We start from the raw sequence: 20141 nt of genomic DNA on the forward strand, positions 1-20141 counted from the left end.
TATATATATATATATATATATATATATATATATATAAAAAAAAAAAAAAAAAAAAAAAAAGATCTCCTCAATTCAACCCAGGAAGAAGACATAGGGGCAAAATAATTAAAAATGAAATGAAAAGTCTACAAATGTAATCCTGGAATTGTTTGGAAATCCATACATGAATCTCTTTCTGTCTCTAAAAAAGTCTGAAAAACGGGTGAAGTTGTAAAAAAAAGAAGAGGGGGCACGGTACTGGCCATGGCGAGCGCGCATCATTGATATGTAATCGTGGCAGAAAGGGGAAGAAACTTCTCCCAGCGTGACGTCATGATACCAGAACCTGCCCACTATCCCATTGGTCTGAGCCACAACTTGCCCACCACCCTGAGCCTGTGTCCTGCAATTCTATACGGGAGACATGATCCATGGCTCTGCCCCATTGTCCTTCTCTTGACCCCGCAGGGGTGCGGACCAGCCAGAGTCTTGGACCACCAAAGAATTATTTGCAAAAAAAGAGTGGGCACGTTTGCCCATTCCCGAAAAAAGTGAGGGCACCCTGCTTGAAAATATGAGTGATGACCAAATTGCCCCAAATTGTAGATAAAATTGCCCCATTGCTAGAGTTTGGCTTCCCATGGCCTTCCCAGCTATAGAATGGCCTCCCATGGGAACACAATATTGTTCTGTATTTTAATGTACACAAACAATACCTTTATCCCCCAAAGGCCACAGATGGATGAACGCTTTTACAGACACAATCTGCCATTGTCAGAGAGGATCCGAATGAAGGTTTCCTCATCTGAGGGCTATAACTGCTATCGGAGATCTGCAGAGGAATTCTAATTCTTGTTCAACAGGAAGGTCCAGATGCTGCAGAGAATCCCAGAAGAGGAAGTGACCCCATTCCTGGAGTGTAAGCTTTCTAGTACAATGCCATATTCTACATCTGGACTTATATCGGGCTTGGTATTACCATAGAATATGCAATGTTTGTTAGAAGCACCGTTCAAGGAGCCATGGATTTCACGGATGAAAACCTCAGATATGAAAGGCTCTGAAATGAATGATTTGGTTTCCTGGGATTTCTCTAAGTCACAAGAAAAAAAACATTGCCGTTCTAATCTATACTTCCCTACTTTGATGTTCATGAAAGATGGGTGACTACCAGATCCGGAAGAGAGTGAGAACAAATCTCTTCCTTTGTTTTACAAAATTGGAAACAGTTGCATGACAATCTTCCTGTGGATCAGAGCAGCTCACAAAGCACAATATACAACAAAAACTTTACAACCTATATAATATGTAATCATCCTTTGTGTTCTATACATGGAAAGCATATCCGAGCCTCCATACCATTACTTCTCATATTATATAGTTACAAAGTTCCATGTCCATCTGCTGGGACAAGGCAAACATTTCCAATAAACAATTGATAAACCATAGCTATAGATTATAAAATCTTAATATTCAGCTTTTCCAATGAATAGAAGCTCTGCTATGTCTAGTACACATATTTCATAAATAGAAAGACCCCAATATGTGGAATAATATACAACAGCTGTATGTTCTGTGTATAATAAATAGATTGCGTGTCCAGTATGTAATATCAGATATCTTTCACCAACTAATATTGAGAATGAAAGAAGTCCATGTCCATTATGTAATAGGCATGATAATATCCAAGCCGCCACCATATGCATGGAACAAATCATATAACAGACCTATCTGGGCAGTGCAGTCCCTACATATTAACGTGCAATTACTGTGTACCCGGACCATGCAGCCCTATATATGTGGACCAGAACAGACAATGTGCATTAAACAATGGGAAAGCTCTGTATCTAGACCAGCCATTCTCAACCTGGGTTCCATAGAACCTTGGGGTTCTTCCAATGGTTGCTGGGGCTTCCTCGATCAATGGTTGATTGACCTTGAATTTGATAATGCCTGCATAGTTCTGGAGCCAATACCGCTTGGGTCAGGCAGCTGCACGATCTTGTCTAATGATGATCATTTAATTATATTTTTTGTTGTTTATTAAGGTGGTATTCCATTCATCACTGTCAAGTAATTCTATCCTTTGCTAACCAATTTAGGGGGCTTTTTCCCCCCTGACCTCCATAAATTGGTTTTAGCATAGGTTCCCTAAGACATGAAAATTATTTTAGAGTATAGGAATTAAGAAAGGTTAATGAAGACCAGGGGTCGGAAAAGTCCAGCCTAGCTAGTAGTCTGTTCCGGCCTAACACCCCCTTGGTCGATCCGGCCTAATCCTGACTGGTAAGGGTTGGCATCCCACGGCTCCGGAGCCACATGCAGGGCTAAGGGGACATTCCCTCTCCTCCATATGCATTGCGGAGGAAAGGGATTTCCTTTCAGGGGCGTTCCTGGTGGAGGGTGTAGCCATCAGCGTGGGATTTGAGAGAGAGTCCGGCCTAGTGTGCCAAAAAAGTTTGCTGACCCCCGATCTAGACAATACAAGACTCCAAAATTCTGCAAGTAATAGAACAGAGCAGTTGCAGAATACAATGGTGATCTCTAGATCTAGGCCATGTATTGCTCTGTATTTTGTAAATAATTGAACACACCATAATGGGGTAGCTCATAACTCAAAATCTAGACCACCAAGTCCTAAATATTTAACATAGAACAGAACGTGTGCAGTGTACAAAAGGGGGCCATGCAGCTACCTGTATTCTGCATCCAATAAAACAGGCCATATAAAATAAAACAGAACATATGCAATATACAAAAAAAACAGCACTTTATCCAAGCTTATCCAAGCAATCATAAAATAATGGGACAAATTCAGTGGGGGAACCTCGCACCAAGCCATGCAGTCCACCTATATTCAGTATACAATAGCACAGACCATGTGTAATATAAAATGATGGAGTTCTGATTGCAAGGCATGGAGTCCACGTACACAACAGACCATTTCCAGTATTCATTGGGGGATCTCTAAACCCAAGGCATGGAGTCCACCAATATATCACCTCAGTACACATTGATTATTTCAAGTATATAAAAAAATTTCACTTCGTTTTTTGGAACTTTATGGTATAAATTTCATCAAAATATACAACCTGGCCCCAATCATTGTATCAATCAGGTAAAAGTCTGGAACTAAACAAAATGTGATTCTCACCCTGATGGCTTTCTGGTGCTGAACCGTCAACATCTGTGTACTCCACTTCATGGTTCTGCTGGTTGTTTCCTGGAGGAAGAAGATGGAGCCGGTGTTAAGGTGGAAACCATAGTGCTAAAATTGCAAGAAAATATTATTTGTATTTCATGCAACTAAAAGAACACAGGATTTTCTGGGAAAATACTTCCTGGAGTAACTTCTTCTCTGCTTCCTGCCCAGACTTCCAGGGTCGGTATCAATGTGTTGGCTTTTTTAACAATAGGCAATAAGTCATTGGTGGGCTTGTCTGGGAAATTCTCTCCGACATTACACGCTGGGTTCCCAGTTCATGACCGTACAGCCATGTCTGAATGAAAGCCAGAACACCCCAGCAAGCTCCCAGTCCCAAGCCTTCATTCTGAGTTCTGAATGCATCTTTTATAAGTGATAGGAAAATGAAAGATTGAGGGGATTTTGTTGTAAAGTTGTTTAACAGTAAAGTGACTTGAAAACAAGAAAAGTGTCAAGCAGCAATCTCCATATACTAAGAAAGTTTCTAAAACACGAGATAAAACGTCATTCATACCGATGTTGTCCTCTGCCGTTTTCAAGATATGTAGTTCTTCTTCATTCTGTACACTACCTGCAATGAAAAATATAAATTTGTCTACAATCTATGATTCTGTACATCAGTGGTTTGGAAATGTTTATTTCTGAGGAAAGAACTCCAGGTTGTAGTACAGCTATTAATGGAGAACAAGTTTTGAATTTGCAGCATCAACATTTAATAGTACTGCTGGCCTTCACTGATGTCGGGGACGATTTCTCCTTGCATCTGCTGTGACCCTTGTTCTGACCCCAGCCATGGGTACAATTAGAAATCAGATGGCCCCAGTCAACTTTTTACTACCCCCAAAGAAAACATAGCACCCTAACTACTGTTTTATGCATGGGGACCCCTCTGGGTCATGTGGCCCAGTCTAACCAGTCCTAAATATTACTCAATTAGTCAAAGTATAGTTTTATACGATAGTATTTCCACCATCATCCCCCTTCACCATTCGTTCCAAACCCAATATAAATTGGAGTGAAATTCTTGATGACGGGACACGGGAAGAGATGAATAATTTAGGCAGCTTACCAAAATACGAGTCATCAGTTTTTTTAACGTCCACCGCTGACTTCTCACTGCTGGAATTGATGGCCTTTGATGATCTGGAAAACAAAAGGCCATTTCAGTGGAAAACCGGCTAAAATTGGAACCCAAGATGAGTTCAATGATAAAAAATAAAGATCTCAAAGAAAAAAACAAAAAACTGTATGACGTACCTTGATGTGTTAGTTGTAATGCTTTTCCCTGTAAAAAAGGAAAAAGAAAAGATGGTGAGAACTGAAAGAAGGTCACTCTAAAACTCAAAGGATGAAAAATGTGGGTAATCCCTGATCCCTCTCACGCTGTATCAGTCTCTAGTAAGACATTCTCTAATCCACTCCAATAACCATCGTCTAGCAATTGTAAGCAACCATTCATAACTCTCCAACCATCAGGCCCTACAGCGGGGGATATTAAACCGTTCCCTATGGAGCCCCCAGGCACCTTTTAACTCTATGGTTTAAGGAATCCTTACCTTTTCTCTTTTTGTCCAGGTATAAGTACAGGGAGATACCTAGGGCGGCAATGATAATGAAAAAGACGAAACCACCAATTATGCCCTTTTTCCATCTGGCAAGGACGGCTGCAAAATAGAAACACCAAGATAAGGTCCCACTGCATCAAATCTAGAAATAATCATTAGTATTGATATATTAGTCAATCATTACACATGCTTTTTTATTGCATCTGTATGGGATATTATATGTGCATGTCTGTGATCTATGGTTTCCAATTGTCTTGCACCTTCTAGACGGGTACGGGTGGTATCTAAAATCTCTTGGTGATTCCACTAGGCCGTGTCTCTGCTCCCCCCATAATGTTGTACATTTTTGCAGCAAGAATGACCAAATATTTCATTCTACGCTTTGGAAACCCAATGGTCATGGAAGAGCCCACTGGGAATTAGTGAAAATTAGCCCCATCATTTAGATTTGTAATGGTGGTGGACTTTGGAATTCCAGTAAATTTTTGGTGCAGATTACTTTTAAGGCCCATCTAACATGACATGAATTTTGTGTGTTTTTAGGACTGTGGTGGAGACATTAAACTAAATTGTCTAGAGATCCTACTAAACCTTGTAAAATGCTGTGGGATAACTTAAACCCTAACACTACATAAAGTATGAGAAAACAAATATATACCGGACCTTTTACATCCATGGACCCACTCCTTACATTCTTGTGGGCTTTGTTGGAAGCAGTACAGAAGTAGGTGCCGTCACTTTGTTTGGTGAAAGGATTTACAATGAATTGAGCGCTCATTTTGTTAGTTATGGTCTCATTCCTCAGCAGGATCTCATTGCCTTTCTTGACATAGAAATCGATGGAGATGGGCAGAGTTCCATATTCTACCCTACAGATCAAGGATAGCTCGGCCCCTTCTTCTACTTCTCCATTTGGTGGTATAATGGCAAGGCTCACTCCTCTGACGGGGGCTGCATGGAGGAAGAACACAAAACGAGACCAGTGGTGAGGAGGACATAGATTGAGTTTCCGAAAACAAATCCCATTGGCATTATCTAATGTTTTACATTCTTAAACATCTGAACTTAGTAGATCTCTAATATCTGTCCTCTAGTTTGATGTCCCATCTGGCAGTTATTCGCCAACCACCTGAACAGCAGCGACTTTCCATTAGAAATTGGAAGGCTGGACTAGGCTGGTGAAGAAAATGATCTCAGTCTGGACTAGCCTATGGTTTCTTATGTTATAGGAATCTACCTACATAGGCTTCTTTTATCCATACAAGTCATGGCACAGCAAAAGCAACCTGAAGCAGCTGAGAAGTAGGCAACCTGCAGGTCCAATGTATGTGCAGGAACTCAAAAGAACTTCAGAAGAACCAAAACTGATCTTTAAAGCAAAGCAAACCATACGTGTCCATCTTCACAAGCCCTAAGTATCTCATCTGTGCAAGCAATAGGTAAAAACTCTAGATCAGCTAAAAGTTTCTCCCAATTCTTCTCTGAAATGGTGTGAAATGCAAAAAACACATACCAATAACTGTGACATTGAGAACTTCACTGTATGCGCTGGACTTGTGGTTCCTGTTGGAGGCGTGACATTTGTACTGTCTCAAATCTTGGTGAAACTTGGTGGTGTTCACAGTAAATACGGCCTCTCTGCTATCTATCATTTCCTTCCTCCCAACCATTTCTCCGCCTCGGTACAGGGTATATATGATGGGAGGGGTTCCAGATGGAGACTTGCAGGTTAGTGTTAGGATGTCCCCAAGGACGACCACTATTTTGTTGCCCCTAAAAATTTGCTTCAGCTCAGGTTTTGCAACTGCAGCTGATGGAGAAAAGTCAATGTTAGAGGTTTATAATCTAACAAGGCAGACTGTAGATATATTAGCTTCTCACCATACTCACCATAAATCTTTACGGGAACCGGCTCACTGATCTTAGTTATGTTGCCGATTGTGACTTCACACGTGTAGTTTCCACTGTCTGTTGCCCTCAAGTACAACTGGAATCTTCCACCCCTTTGCTTTTGTTTAAGCTGTACTTTGTTGACTTTTAAAAAAAAGTCTTGTTTACGGGCTTCCTCGAAAGACAAGCCGGAAACAGAACATTCAAAATTTACCAAATCTCCATCATTGATGTACTGAGTCACATTGCTTCGCTTCAGTGTTAGACGAGGAATTGAAAACAGTTCTAGAAAACAATAAAAATGCATTGTTGGTAAGTAATTAAACTCATACGATATATTATTATATTCTAATAATCCTTAACCTCCAAAAACAAAAGAAAAAACTTTGGAATGGTAAAAAGATAAAAGGCCATCTAACACTTGCTGTAGTAAACATGGCTGAAGAAGATGTGGCCATCCATGGTCTTCTAATGGAATGTGGTGACCAACAAACTTATATGGAAATCCACAAAGCTTGACAATTATTAAAAAGTGCAAGAAGAGATTAAGAAAAGCACTCTGTTTATGTAAAGTGGCCACATAACATTAGAAAAAGATTGTTGTATCTTTCTAGGAGAACATTTATTCATTACTGGTTGGAATATGTTTGGATTTCAGCTCAGGATGTTATCTCTGAGTACATCTCAGCCAAGCAAACAACAACACTGGAAACCTTACATCATTTTTTTATGGATGAAGTAATCCACCACATCCAGAAGTTTAAATAAAATGGAAGTTGGGTTCCAAGAGCCTATCACTATTTAGATATATAGAAAATGGAATTGGAAAATTGACGGCACCAGTCACTCAGGTCACCAACCCTGTGAGGGTCTACAGAAAACTGATGGAACATGATGTACCTTTCACGTTGATCGTGGTAATGGTGGTTTTCGAGGCTGTTCTTCCCTCTGCTTTACATGTGTAGTTGCCCATGTTGGCCACAGTTGCCACCTGAGAATAAGTCAACCTTCCTGTGGTGGAAGACTGTAAAATTTGGTTGCCCTTCTGTAAGGTAATAGTCACTTCCTCGGGACGTATGTGTGAAACCAGGACTGTGCACGTCACCTCCATGATTGATCCTTCAGTAAAATTGTTAGCTGGATGAACATTGATAGTTGGTGTGCCAAATGGCTCTGTAGGAAAACCAAAAACACAATGTGTGAAGAATTGATAACAAGCTTATGAGCAGGATAGTGCTATTGAGGGCTGAGCATTATTTGTTTTATTATGTTTTTACAGTTGACATACTATATTTAGGACCACATGGATCTATTTGTCTTATTTTCATTTATGGATTTTTCCACTGGGACATTTCTATTCCAGTTCCACACTCAACATCGAGAGAGAAAGTGGGAAGAAATCTCCATAATTATGGTATGGGTAACCATGGATGGAACGGACTCTTCTCTGTTAGAGTTTATTGCTATCTGTGGATTTCCCTTCATTTTCCGTTCTATCTGACACAGGTCAAAGGTTGATGGAGGGCTTGCCTATCACACACTAACTAAACCAAAAAATATAAATTTGCTATTCAGGGGTTTGTAGTGTTGGAAGGGTCAGCAGGTTCCAGCAGGTAAACCCCCAATACCATCTACATACCTCAGCCTTGGGATCTAACCATCTGAATGCCTAGTTTCATAAAGGGTAAAGTGGGGGCTGGTGGCATAGTTTGCCTAAATAATTCCAAGGAATGTAAGCCATGATTGAACCTTCTGGATGTCATCCAAAGATTTGGGTAGATATAAACTTTATGGTCTTCTGTAAAAATGCAGTAGAAGAAAAGAAGCACCTACCCACCACGGTCACCATCTGTCTCATACTTGGGGGTGATTCTGGCTCATCATCTATCATCAGCTGTACGGAGCACTCAAACTGCAGTATGCTCTCCCCTTCTTTGATCACAAAGGTAGTTTCCATATTATTCTTGTTGGATTGCCTTTTTTTGGGAGATTCTCTCTCCTTGCTGATCTTGTAGAAGTAGAAAAACATAGGGGGGTCTTCATTTGGTGCTTCACACCTGACTGTAATTTCATCTCCTTCCGAGACCTCCCTCTTTGATACGCTAATTACAGGAGGCAAAAGCCCTTGGAGAGAAAAAAGAAGAATTGGTTTTAAACCATCATGGCAGCTGTTTCTTTGAGCGTGCATGTCAAGAAATGTCTGTGTGTGGAGGAGATTGTCACCAATAGACAGTCATTATACCAAAATATATCAGACTAATGTAAAAGTTAGCTAATTTCCAGGTCCAATTTGCACCCCATTTTGCCCCTGATTTACCAAGTTTGTGTGTTTCCACTTATTCTTTTATTGGAGGCATTGCTATGGTGAGTTCTATGCTATGAACCTGTACACATCAACTAGGAAAATCTTATTAGCAACCATTGGAGTTTGGGTGCCCTGTATTTGTAAGAGGACAGCCTGGACTTACCGGTGACCTTCACTTTTATTTCAGTGCTCGTCTTCTGTTTCTTGTCCACAGAAATTTGACACTTGTAGAGACCGGACCGGGACACGCTGGCATTTCGAATAATGTAAATGGCATGATCATTGGTGGTGGTGACATTGTAGATCAGATTGTCGTCTTTAAAAAAGTAGAACGTACTGTTCAGCTCAAAGCCCGCAGTCTTGGCAATGTCTGCTGAGCAAGTCAACCGTAGATTTTCACCATTTTTTAGTGTGGTGGAGGGACGAGATTGCAGTTCAATCTTGTTTATGGAGAAGTCTAAATAAGAAAACATACATATTAGTAACATATGTTATATTGATCATGTTCAGGTGCCATTGGCTGGGCCAAGGTGATGCCATGCACATGTGATAAGTGACTGTGAATAGAGAAGGGAGAAGACATGGTGGACCTCAGATGTCTCGAAGAATGGCAGCTTTTGACTTTTGTCACTTGCCGTCTAAGATATTAGAGTGTTTTTCAAAGCCAGTCACTCCTAACATTTTATCTTTGACCCTTACCATGTCACAGGTCCGCAGAATAAATACAGGTAGGTGGCACACATGGTTCTAAGGCTGTTTTACATGATTTGAGCTACACCAACAAAAGCAGCCGGTGAATAATGGCCTACATGACTATTACAGTTACCTGTACTCGTCTCTCCATCAAAAAATTCAGACAGTAGACCTTTAGGTTTAGAACATATTTAAAACCCAAACCAAAAAAGTCAATATTACAGCTTACAAGTCCTTGGATGTGGTGGCTACATTGGATTTCTCTACTCAGTGTGCAGTAGCACATTCTGCCCTGACAATATTCACTGACTGGGTGTTATATAAATTGGGGTTTGACCCCAGGTTGCTCTTCTTATTTGGACTACAGACACCTCCTCCTCTTGGCTTATCTCTATTACACAGAGGGTGCTTTCCTCACATGCACGATGGACAGCTAGGAAGGCTGATATCAATGTTTGCTATCTCATTTTAGTGCCAAGACATCACAAAGTACCTACATCAAAAGTCCAAGCTGCAACATATTCTATTTTTCTTTATGGATATTTTATGGATATCCTGCAATCATCCCAAGGAACAGGAGCATTTCATTTCTCTTTGTATGTAACATGCATTCACTAGACACAAATATTTTTAAAGCAATTGAAATAAGAACAAAGAGAACAAGACGGAGCACTGCTATGGTGAATCTAACGCACACACACAGATGTCAGTGTTATAGAGTGAATCAGTGGAAAGACACAAATACTGGAATACTGGTGAATGGTTCTGAATGGTGAAGAATGACAACTCCCTATGTCTGCTCCGACTCCTCGTAAAATACGTTATCATGACATTATTTACCCGCCGTCACCCATATGTGGTCAGGATATGCGGACCATGACAGGTTCAATGATAAAAGCACATATAACACACAAAATGATCTATACAGAGCCGTGTACTCACTGACAAGTTCTCCGCAGACCATCCAGGCTGGAAAAACAAAAAGAGACGCAATTATTTCCCAGGAAAAACAGTTGTTACCTTTTTTCTCATTCTGCTGGACAATACTTACGAGTCAGAAGTAGGATTACCGACAAATACATGTCGACATTGGAACGGACGCCCCCTTCTTTGTGACTGTAAAGAAAAAAGACCCCCAAAATTCCAAGCAAAAAAGTGCAAAAAAGTGCACAGGTTCCAGTTGGGAAAACGCAGGTGGCTTCAATGGTGCTAGCAACGCCTTTGAGTTGTTTAATGGCCGAGACTAACTCATTGTCTGAATCCCAGCGCAGGTCCGGGGAGGCAAATGATGTGGGAATATCTCGGCTCGCAGGCAGACACAGGAGGAAGTTAGGGAAACGACACTTTTCCTGCCTTGGTCCTTAAGAAGTGCACTCAAACAATGCGATAATGACCTGACGGGTGCTGCAAGGGATGTGAGCTCTGATTAACTCTGATGAGGATGGCAGGGATTGCCAGTAACCCATTAGCAGCTGGAGAGGTGCCTTGGCTAAGGGGCGGAGGTGGCGTTAGGGGCTGAACCGGAAAACGGGCCAGTACATTATGAAATAATGCCATATATAGCTTGGAGGCCCATTGTTAGATATCCTCACCATGGGCCGATGCATCAATCACTGACATCCTCCTAGAAACAATCCACTATTGTACAAGGCTAAGGTTTCTATATGTTGTACAATTTATAATGTGCTATAATACATCCTTTAGGGTTCTTTTTTTAGGAAAATAAAAAACAAAAAAGGAATTTGGAAACCCTAAGCTTGATTATGCAGCCCAGGGGGGCAGCTACCCTCCTAGGAGCCCATGTCCCTTTCTTGGTACCCAGCAGCATAAATGGCAACCCAATGAGAAAGCTGAAATATACAAATGGATGTCTATCTGTAATCAATAATACAACTTTAAATGAATTAATAAAATCCAAATGAATTAATTAATTAATCAATCACTGAGGTTTGTGTTGAGGTATCTGTCACTGGGGTCTGCATTAGGGGTGTCTCACTGAGGGGTCTGCACTGAGGGTCTGTCACTGAGGGTGACAATGGGGTCTGTCACTGAGGGGTCTGTCACTAAGGTCTGTACTGGATGTTTGTCACCAAATGGTTAATCACTAAAGTTTGTGTTGAGTTATCTGTCACTGGGGTCTGCATTAGGAGTGTCTCACTGAGGGTTTGTCACTGAGGTTAGCAATGGGGGTTTGTTTAGAGGGGTCTATCACTGGGGTCTTCACTGAGAGATCTGTCACTGGGGTCTATTATGGGGGTATGTCACTTAAGGCTGTATCACTGAGACCGGCAATGGGAGTCTATCATTAAAGTTTGCACTGGGTATCTGTCACTGAAGAATCTATCATTAAAGTCTGTATTGGGGTTCAGTCCCTACAGTCTGGACTGAGGGGTGTTTTGACACAGAGGAGTTGATCACTGGGGCCTTGACTGAAGATGTTTGTCACTCCCAAAAACATACTGGTAGGTAAATTGGCATTTTCTCAGTTTGACCTTAGGCTATGTGCAGAAAATATGACTATTGTAGGGGCATTCTTTTCATCTTGTTATTTTGGGGTGGAGTTCTGCTTTAGCCCCAGAACCCCCCGTGATTGGGTATAGAGAACCATCTCCAATAGCTATATAAAACAATTTCTCCTGACATCATGTTGCATTCAGTTACTCAAACCTATCTGACATGGCCAAGTATCCAAGAATACATTTTATCATCCAAAGCCTGCTTATGTCCAAATGTGCCTTGTCCTGTCATGAATTTCTCTCAGCAGCCATTTGTAGGCTCTGTTGTGTGCTGTGACAGCTCATGGAGGGCTCCGGGTTTTTTTCTATATGAGATTCGATTGTGAAACCATAAAAAAGCAAAAGTGTAAAAAAACTAATGACATCTTATAAGACTTTGATCAATTGATTGTGCTTCTGGTCAAACACATGACATCTTTGTTTTCGGGTTGGATAGCGGGTATTGAGCGCCATCTACAGGTGTATTTGGGGGAATGAATTATAACTGGATAATTCCACAGACTTCTTGTTAGATGAACATGGTGTCCAATCTTTTTATTCTCCCGTACATCGCTACAATGAGTTTGTGTCAGCAGTGTGTAGGGGATGGAATCATAAATATATAAAACCAATTGTGGGGTATGGGAATAAATAGAAAAGCCACACACTCATGAAGGGGCAAGCTAAGAAGACCCCATATTTCTCCCTAACTTTATCCCGGTCGACCCTGAATTTTCAGAACTTATCCGACAACACCGCCACCAAACTGCACACCTGAGCTGCCTGCACCCAAACTACAACCACCTGGCACCCAGCACCCGTCTCAGGTCATTTCGGATGTCTGCAGGTAAATAGGAAGCCTAGACTGCGACTACCAACAGCATGTAATAATACTAAAGTGACATTTCATATTGATTCCTGGATGCTGTGATCTTTGTTATCAGGCATTGGATGCCATTTGCTGCGAAGAATAAGTGCTGCGGTCTGCTCATTGCAAATCATTTTATTCTAAAGTTTGTCCCCCTCATAATTAACAAATGAATGAGTTCTCATTTCATTTATGTCCATTATATTACAACTAGGGCTACAGGAAAGGAAGGAAACAAAAACATTTGTAAAATTCAATTTATTTTAAAATCATCAGATTTGCAAAAACAGGATTAGCTCAGAGAAGAAGCAAAGAAAGCAAAATGCGGTTTATTAAAGCGTAACAACAGGACAAGTTTTTGATTTTTAAATATAGAACCTTTTAGATTACAGAGCGCTGTTAGTAATAGGATGGGAATACAATATATATATAATTAGTAAATATGTTCGTAATAACAGAGCATTACAGAAATGATTAAAATAAAACATTCTTTACCTGCAAATGGACATTCTATTCTCCATGCAATGCAGAAGAATAATGGCGTGGAATATTAAGCCAAATCACGCTTTGAGTGGTTGGCTACTTGGCAGTTATCAGTTTGTGTCATTATAAATGAACTAGCTGGAGAAGAGTGATAGGGTGAAGGACGGATTCATGGTGCCCCTGTAGTGTCTTGGTACCCAGATCCCGGGTAATATTGGCATGATTGGTGATTTTCAGCACTTCAACACCTCAAAGGGCAAATTATCTGCATGTCCTACACCAGAGGTCAGCAAACCTTTTTGGCCACTAGGCCATTTCAGGGGTAGGAAGGGGCACATTAGGCCGGACTCTCTCTCGAGTCCTGCCCTAATGACTCCACCCCCACCAGAAACGGTCCCTGAAGGGAAACCCCTCTCCTGCGCAATGCATACAGAGGAGAGGGAATGTTCTCCATTTATTTCTGCCGGCAGTAAATAAAAAGGGAGCCACTGGAGTTTGCTGACCCCTGTCCTAGACAGACAGAGGTGGTTGCCATTTCCCTATTCCAGTTAGTTATGCAGTTTAAGCAATGCTGGTAGCTCATCATATATATATAACATATAGAGTGTTCATGTCTGGGAGATGGCCTAGTCAATGAATGCAATGATCCAAAGTCTGTGACAATGAGTAGAGGGTGACCATTGTAAAGGTGAAGATCAAATAAAATGCATTATGTTAAATCTGATCTGAAGTAAAGCAAATGTTCACAAATATAGAAGTAGAAAGAAACCCCTCACTGGATAACACATTCTGCTTCACTGCCAAGAACAGAAATGCCGAGATCCTCCCCAAGTCTCAGCCCGGTGCCTAAGACTTTGACCTCCACCCCATCCACTCCAGCTGACACCCCAGTGTCCACTCCAAGGCCAAGCTTAGCCCTAACCGGGCCAGCGGTGGCAGAGACGCTACCTAATTCTGCCTGGGCCATGGCAGAAACTCCGATCACACTGGCTTCAGCTCTAGCAGAGGCATTTGGACCTTTAGCTTCAGCATCAAAAACACTGAATTCTGCACCAGCCCTGCCAACCCCGGCCTCAGCGTAGGCCCCGGCCTTTGGGATCCTCTTCATGGGTTCATCTACAAATCCTGTGGCGTATGTTCCCGTGCGGGCGTACAAGTCTTCCGCGTATGCATTGGGTCTTCTGTCAAATGTGTCAATCATTTTAATGACATTCGATGGTCTAATTTCCAAAGATTTATTCATTACCTGTTGACAGAAATGTATATTTACATGGAGTAATTATTATCAGACCGGTGTGTGTAGGGACGGGTTTCAGGTGCTATAAGATACTCATTGATGGTGGTTCACCATGTGGGACCCAACTAGCAGTCAAGCCTAACAACAAAGGGCAAATAGGGAAATACCCTGATCAAGTACAATTCTAGGAGATGTTTTACCTAGTGACTGGCATTTCTGTTCATCCAGAATAAATACATTCACCCATCACCCCTCCTCACTGTAGATTTCCCTGTCCTAACACAATGTTTATAAGTACTATATGTACTTACAGGATAGTAATATTGAAACTTCTGTATTATCTAAATGTTAATAATCTGAAGATACAAATTTAGATCTTTACAATATGCCAATAATCTATATTAATTACTATATATATTAATCTATGTATATACAGAGCTGTGCATGTAATGCTCAATGTACATTCAACCAAAGTCCGAGATAATACAGGTCATTTGTTATACTGCACATCTGATGCTAATGTTTAAATATTTACACCCATGAAGATCAAACAGTTTTGAATACAAATCAGTCATTCTGTAAAACGTATTACAAAGTATTATTATATATACCCAAAAGTTCACCAAAAGCAAATCCCAATGCAAAAAGCAAAGCAAATAGAGATGTTTGCTGCATTAATAACACAGCAATTCAGTTTATAAATTGTACAATGAATTCCCACTCCTGACATTATAAGTTACATCTGTAATATTGGCATAGGAAGCATTGGTGTGATCTGTAAGGAATGGGCTTGTATATCTCTTACCGGTGTATATTGGGGCGCAGGTATCTCCTAGATGATGTAAATGTATGCCGCACAGCCTGCAATGGATAAAACAATACCGGGTCGGTTCTGTACCCAGCATAGCCAGTAGAAGGTTTGTGATACTTACAAGTTATTGTGAGTGATGTAAATATCGTCCAGATTCTGTCTCTCTTGTAAAGAAAGTTCTGTGAATGTGAACAGCTCTGGGGGTATTTATTGGCTGTGTAGCTTAGAAAGTGAAACTATTGGTAACTTTTGTGCTATATTTACTGAGATGAACTCATTGCACTGACCCCTGCCAGTAACTTTTTGTTTAGAGCCATTTGTCTGAATCCAAGAACACAAATACAATAATAATGAGGACACAGCATAGTTCAGTGCAGATACCCCCATGGCAATGGTATAAAAAATGCATGAAATACATAGTCTGTTAATGTTTTCCAACATATTTTCTTTACTAATTCATATTTAAATTCTGAACACAATTCCATTATTTGAATTAATAATAATATTAATAAACAGGATTTATATAGCGCCAACATATTACGCAGCGCTGTACATTAAATAGGGATTGTAAATGACAGACAGATACAGACAGTGATACAGGAGGAGAGAACCCTATCATCTGGTAAATCTCAGATTTCTTAACCTGTTATTATTAATAGGACCCCCCCATTTTTGTTCATTTAGAAGACCATCTATGGGTCTCCTATATCCTTCTTACACTGTGATCCCTAAACTTTCCTTCATACTCAATGATTGCTATTGCAGTGCTTTGACCCTGTACTGTTGTATCGTACAATACTGTGCATACATCATGCATTTTACTCCTCTCCTTCTTTATGGTATTCCCCCACTTTCTACTTTAATATTATTTATATATATATATATATATATATATATATATATATATATATTAGGATAATATTATATATATTATATTAGGATTTATATAGCAACATCCTATTACGTAGTGCTGTACATTAAATAGGGACAATCTACGAGGTGTGGGAATTATCACACAATAGGAAGGGAGATACTTGGAGAAAGTTATAGAAACTTTCTATGTCAATGTTGCAGACTAAAGCTGAACTCTATACAAATACTTTGATATCATTTCATGTGCATTATTTGGTCATGAAACTTCTGGAAGTTCTTTATGGAATAGATATGTGCCCACAGAAAGAAGCAGAGTGACATATCCCAGTTATGTTTGTTGAATCTTCAGCCTTTCCTTATTCATTCTACACTGTAAAATTATATCTAACAATACAGCTGGCTTCATAAAGAAAGTCCCTACTCCCCCCTGATCCCATAAATCAAAGACTCGGGTTTTACTTTCTTTTTAGAGAAGCTGCTCCCTTCCAGGAATACAGAAGAAGCACAGATCTGGGTTTAGTCCAATGGGAAATCCCAGCCATCAATTCCAATTCTTTTTTTCCATCATCTGGTGACACAAGTACATACAATCTGCCCCCAGCTGAGGCAAAACAATGAAATCTGCACCTGTTCTACCAACCCCGGCCTCAGCCTTGGCCTCGGATTTTAGGCTCCTTTTCCTGGGTTCATCCTGTTAATCCTAACAGGGGAATGTTTCTATACATTTGTAAGAAGCCATTTTTGTGTGCAAATGTAGCATCAGGAAGGGAATCTTTCCATATGGGGATAACAAAAAATGGCAATAGATATACAAGAAGGAGGAACTCACATCAAACTCCCTGTAGACTGTAACACCCATGGGTGGGGTATATAGTATGGTGTAAAATACAAACATATATAGGATAAAAATGGTAAGATAATTACCCCCTTGAGTCTACATATGGGCCGATATCATTATTTCAACACAAAGTAAATAAAGGTTCACAAAGTGCTGGAAAAAATACTACAAAGTAGGAATGGAGGTGACATAGATAATAAGAAAGTAAATGGATTTACAAATTGAAAGCTACAAACTATTCTGGTCTAATAAAATGGATGAGATATGAATTGATTGCAAGCCATTGATTTGATATGACAAAAAATAATTGATTGAGGAATTGGCAATTTATAAAGTAAGAGCACAGAAAGCAGAGGTTTTTTAGGCAATATAGATTAGTGTGTTTTACATTATATTAGATTTATATAACATACAGAATAAATATATGATAAATTTATGAGCATACCAATTGGATCTGGAAGAATCACAACGCCCTAAGCCATCATGTGGGCACTCAACATAAATGTGAGCCCTCTATGATCTCCTTTCCTGGCCTTGAATACGTTCCCAGTAACCCTAGAGGTGCCAATCATGATACAAGAATACTGCAAACTGAGTGCAAGTGGATTACTAACCTCCAAACCGCTAAAGCCCCCGCTCCCAATGACATGGTCAGCTTTAAACCCTTTTTATATCGCTCATAAAATGTTTTCCTTGATTATTTTGTACATTATAAGCTTTGTAATTCAAATACCGGTATCCTATTAACATCTAATAATAATAAAAAAACACATTTTTTGTATGTATACCTTTATTACTTTGAGCATCTAGTAACCTCCCTAGCGGTCTAATTCCGTCCAAATTTCCATGCAAAAAGCGGTACGATTTTTTGCATGGAAATGTATTTCTCATTGTAGGCTGTAGGCATAACTCACTGATATTGATTAATAAACTTTAAATAACAAAACAAAATCTGTTAAAAAATTTTTTAAAAATGTAAACGTAATGTAAGTGTACAGTAGCATGTATAATATACATATAATATATATAGTATATGAATATTGCTTTGTATTGGACTCATTACAGCTATTTTGTATTGAATCCAATACAAAATTATTTGAATTTCCCGCCAATCCTGTTCTTCCGCTCCACTATGCATACGCGATTCCCACGTGCATGCGCAGTTTACATTTCCGGACGCCATGTTCCCTAGACAGCACCAGCATCTGGCACCCGTTCTCCACGCAGGTACATGCTAAGCTTTATTCAATTATTTATCATTATAACTACCTCCAAGTTTTATAGATATAACTTTTTACTCATTCTCCACTTCATTTTACCCCCTACTAGTTTCTTCTGATCCTTCTCTCTTCCTTCAACCATAAACCTGATGAGTGCATATTGAACTGTGAGTACTTACCTGTATATGTGCATTATTATGTTTTACATGAGTCAGTTTTTGTATTATTGCCATGCTATCTATACTTGCTGTTAGCTTTCTATAAATACATTAATCTGGGATTAGAATATACTAGGTTCTATTCATATCTATTTCAATTATACTGATAGCTTCATATTATTTATTATACATACTGTGCCAACATCTATATATTTACATTTCTTATTGTGCATCTATCATTTTCTACCTTGAGAATTATATTTGTGTATATTTTCTTATATGTAGCCTTTATCTTATCATAAAAGGAAGTCCCACTCCAACCCTATTTTTACTACTTATGTGCACATATATGTAATTTTGAAACTGGATGGTAATTTATAACTTTTACCAGTTACCAACCTATATCTCCCTACTACTACACAGAAATACGTGTACTTATCAATATATACCTGGATTTTGGTTGATGAATATATTGCAATAATGACTTTATTTACACCTTCTATGTGAACATATACAAATATTACCACTTTGTGAAAGATGCAAATACTGATTCGCTTATACTTACTATTATTATCCTTATATGCAGTAACTATCCATGACTGTGATTTCTAAAGTCCCCTGAAGAAGCCAATGCGGGCGCAATGTGTTGGGACATCACATCATATCATTGGATCATTATTATAGGATCAGTAGTATCTAGATCGTTCGTCCCTTATCTACCTACCTGCCTGGGGAGGTTTGGGACAAAATTGTCTGTTATTTTATTAAGGTTTGTTATGTTTTTACTTTATGTTATATGAATTTAATATAACCTACGTAAAATACAGTAATCTATGTTACCTAAAACCCCTGACTTCTGTGCTCTTCTTTACATCTATCCTACCGTTGGGGTTGGCAAGACACACTCACAACAATTGAGGTTGGTAATTCCCAAACCTGCTGATTCCCTTTTTTGTGTAAATATAATTTGTGTTTATATGATTATCTGTTATATTGTACATACATAGGCTCATTTATTACTTGATTATCTGTATACACACGGTGTATAAATCGATTTTTAAATGGATATGATGGTTACAGAAGGAACGGGAGGACGCTTTGCTTATCTGACTCCTTTATGAAGGATATCATCTCCAGACCGGATGACAACAAAAGTTTATCATTTCAAACTTAATAGCAGTCTCACATTTCAAACTTAATAGCAGTCTCACAATTCCTGAAGAAGCAGATTCTGCGAACCGTGTCACAAGTTGCTATATACAAAATATAAAAATATATGAAATGATATATGTTTTTAATACTAAATCAATTATATTTTTGGAATATTTGGAAGATGTGAATGGATGAGAGGTAGCTTCAAAGTCCATGGGTTTTTTTTTTTTAAAGGAACACTGACAAAAGGTAAGAAATGAATATGTAACAAAGTCACACTGCTTCCTTGAAGCAATCCATGTGTCAGAAAGAATCTGTGACGGGAAGGGGGATTAGCAGCTCTCTCCGTGCCAGCAGCATACCGCAGAA

General features: G+C 39.5%; 1 protein-coding gene and 1 long non-coding RNA gene across 2 annotated transcripts in view; both read right to left on the reverse strand.

The window, feature by feature from the left end:
• The window catches only part of PECAM1 (platelet and endothelial cell adhesion molecule 1), a 17654-nt gene extending 6584 nt beyond the window's left edge, over positions 1-11070 (reverse strand). The window contains exons 1-13 of the mRNA XM_072414107.1: positions 10689-11070; positions 10580-10606; positions 9108-9401; positions 8473-8763; positions 7540-7812; positions 6640-6924; positions 6263-6559; positions 5413-5700; positions 4741-4848; positions 4442-4469; positions 4254-4327; positions 3699-3755; positions 3134-3202 (exon numbers count right to left, since the gene is read on the reverse strand). Coding sequence (XP_072270208.1) covers positions 3134-3202; positions 3699-3755; positions 4254-4327; positions 4442-4469; positions 4741-4848; positions 5413-5700; positions 6263-6559; positions 6640-6924; positions 7540-7812; positions 8473-8763; positions 9108-9401; positions 10580-10606; positions 10689-10719 — 2122 coding nt within the window. The 5' untranslated portion in view covers positions 10720-11070. The remainder of the gene's footprint in view (positions 1-3133; positions 3203-3698; positions 3756-4253; positions 4328-4441; positions 4470-4740; positions 4849-5412; positions 5701-6262; positions 6560-6639; positions 6925-7539; positions 7813-8472; positions 8764-9107; positions 9402-10579; positions 10607-10688) is intronic.
• A 2171-nt stretch (positions 11071-13241) lies between these two features.
• Positions 13242-15692, reverse strand: LOC140332433 (uncharacterized). The gene is made up of 3 exons (XR_011921117.1): positions 15653-15692; positions 15526-15581; positions 13242-14729 (listed from the first exon to the last, which is right to left on the reverse strand). It is a non-coding gene; the product is annotated as an uncharacterized lncRNA (long non-coding RNA).
• Positions 15693-20141: the final 4449 nt, after the last annotated feature.

This window comes from Pyxicephalus adspersus, chromosome 6, assembly GCF_032062135.1.
Source record: "Pyxicephalus adspersus chromosome 6, UCB_Pads_2.0, whole genome shotgun sequence".
NCBI lineage: Eukaryota > Metazoa > Chordata > Amphibia > Anura > Pyxicephalidae > Pyxicephalus > Pyxicephalus adspersus.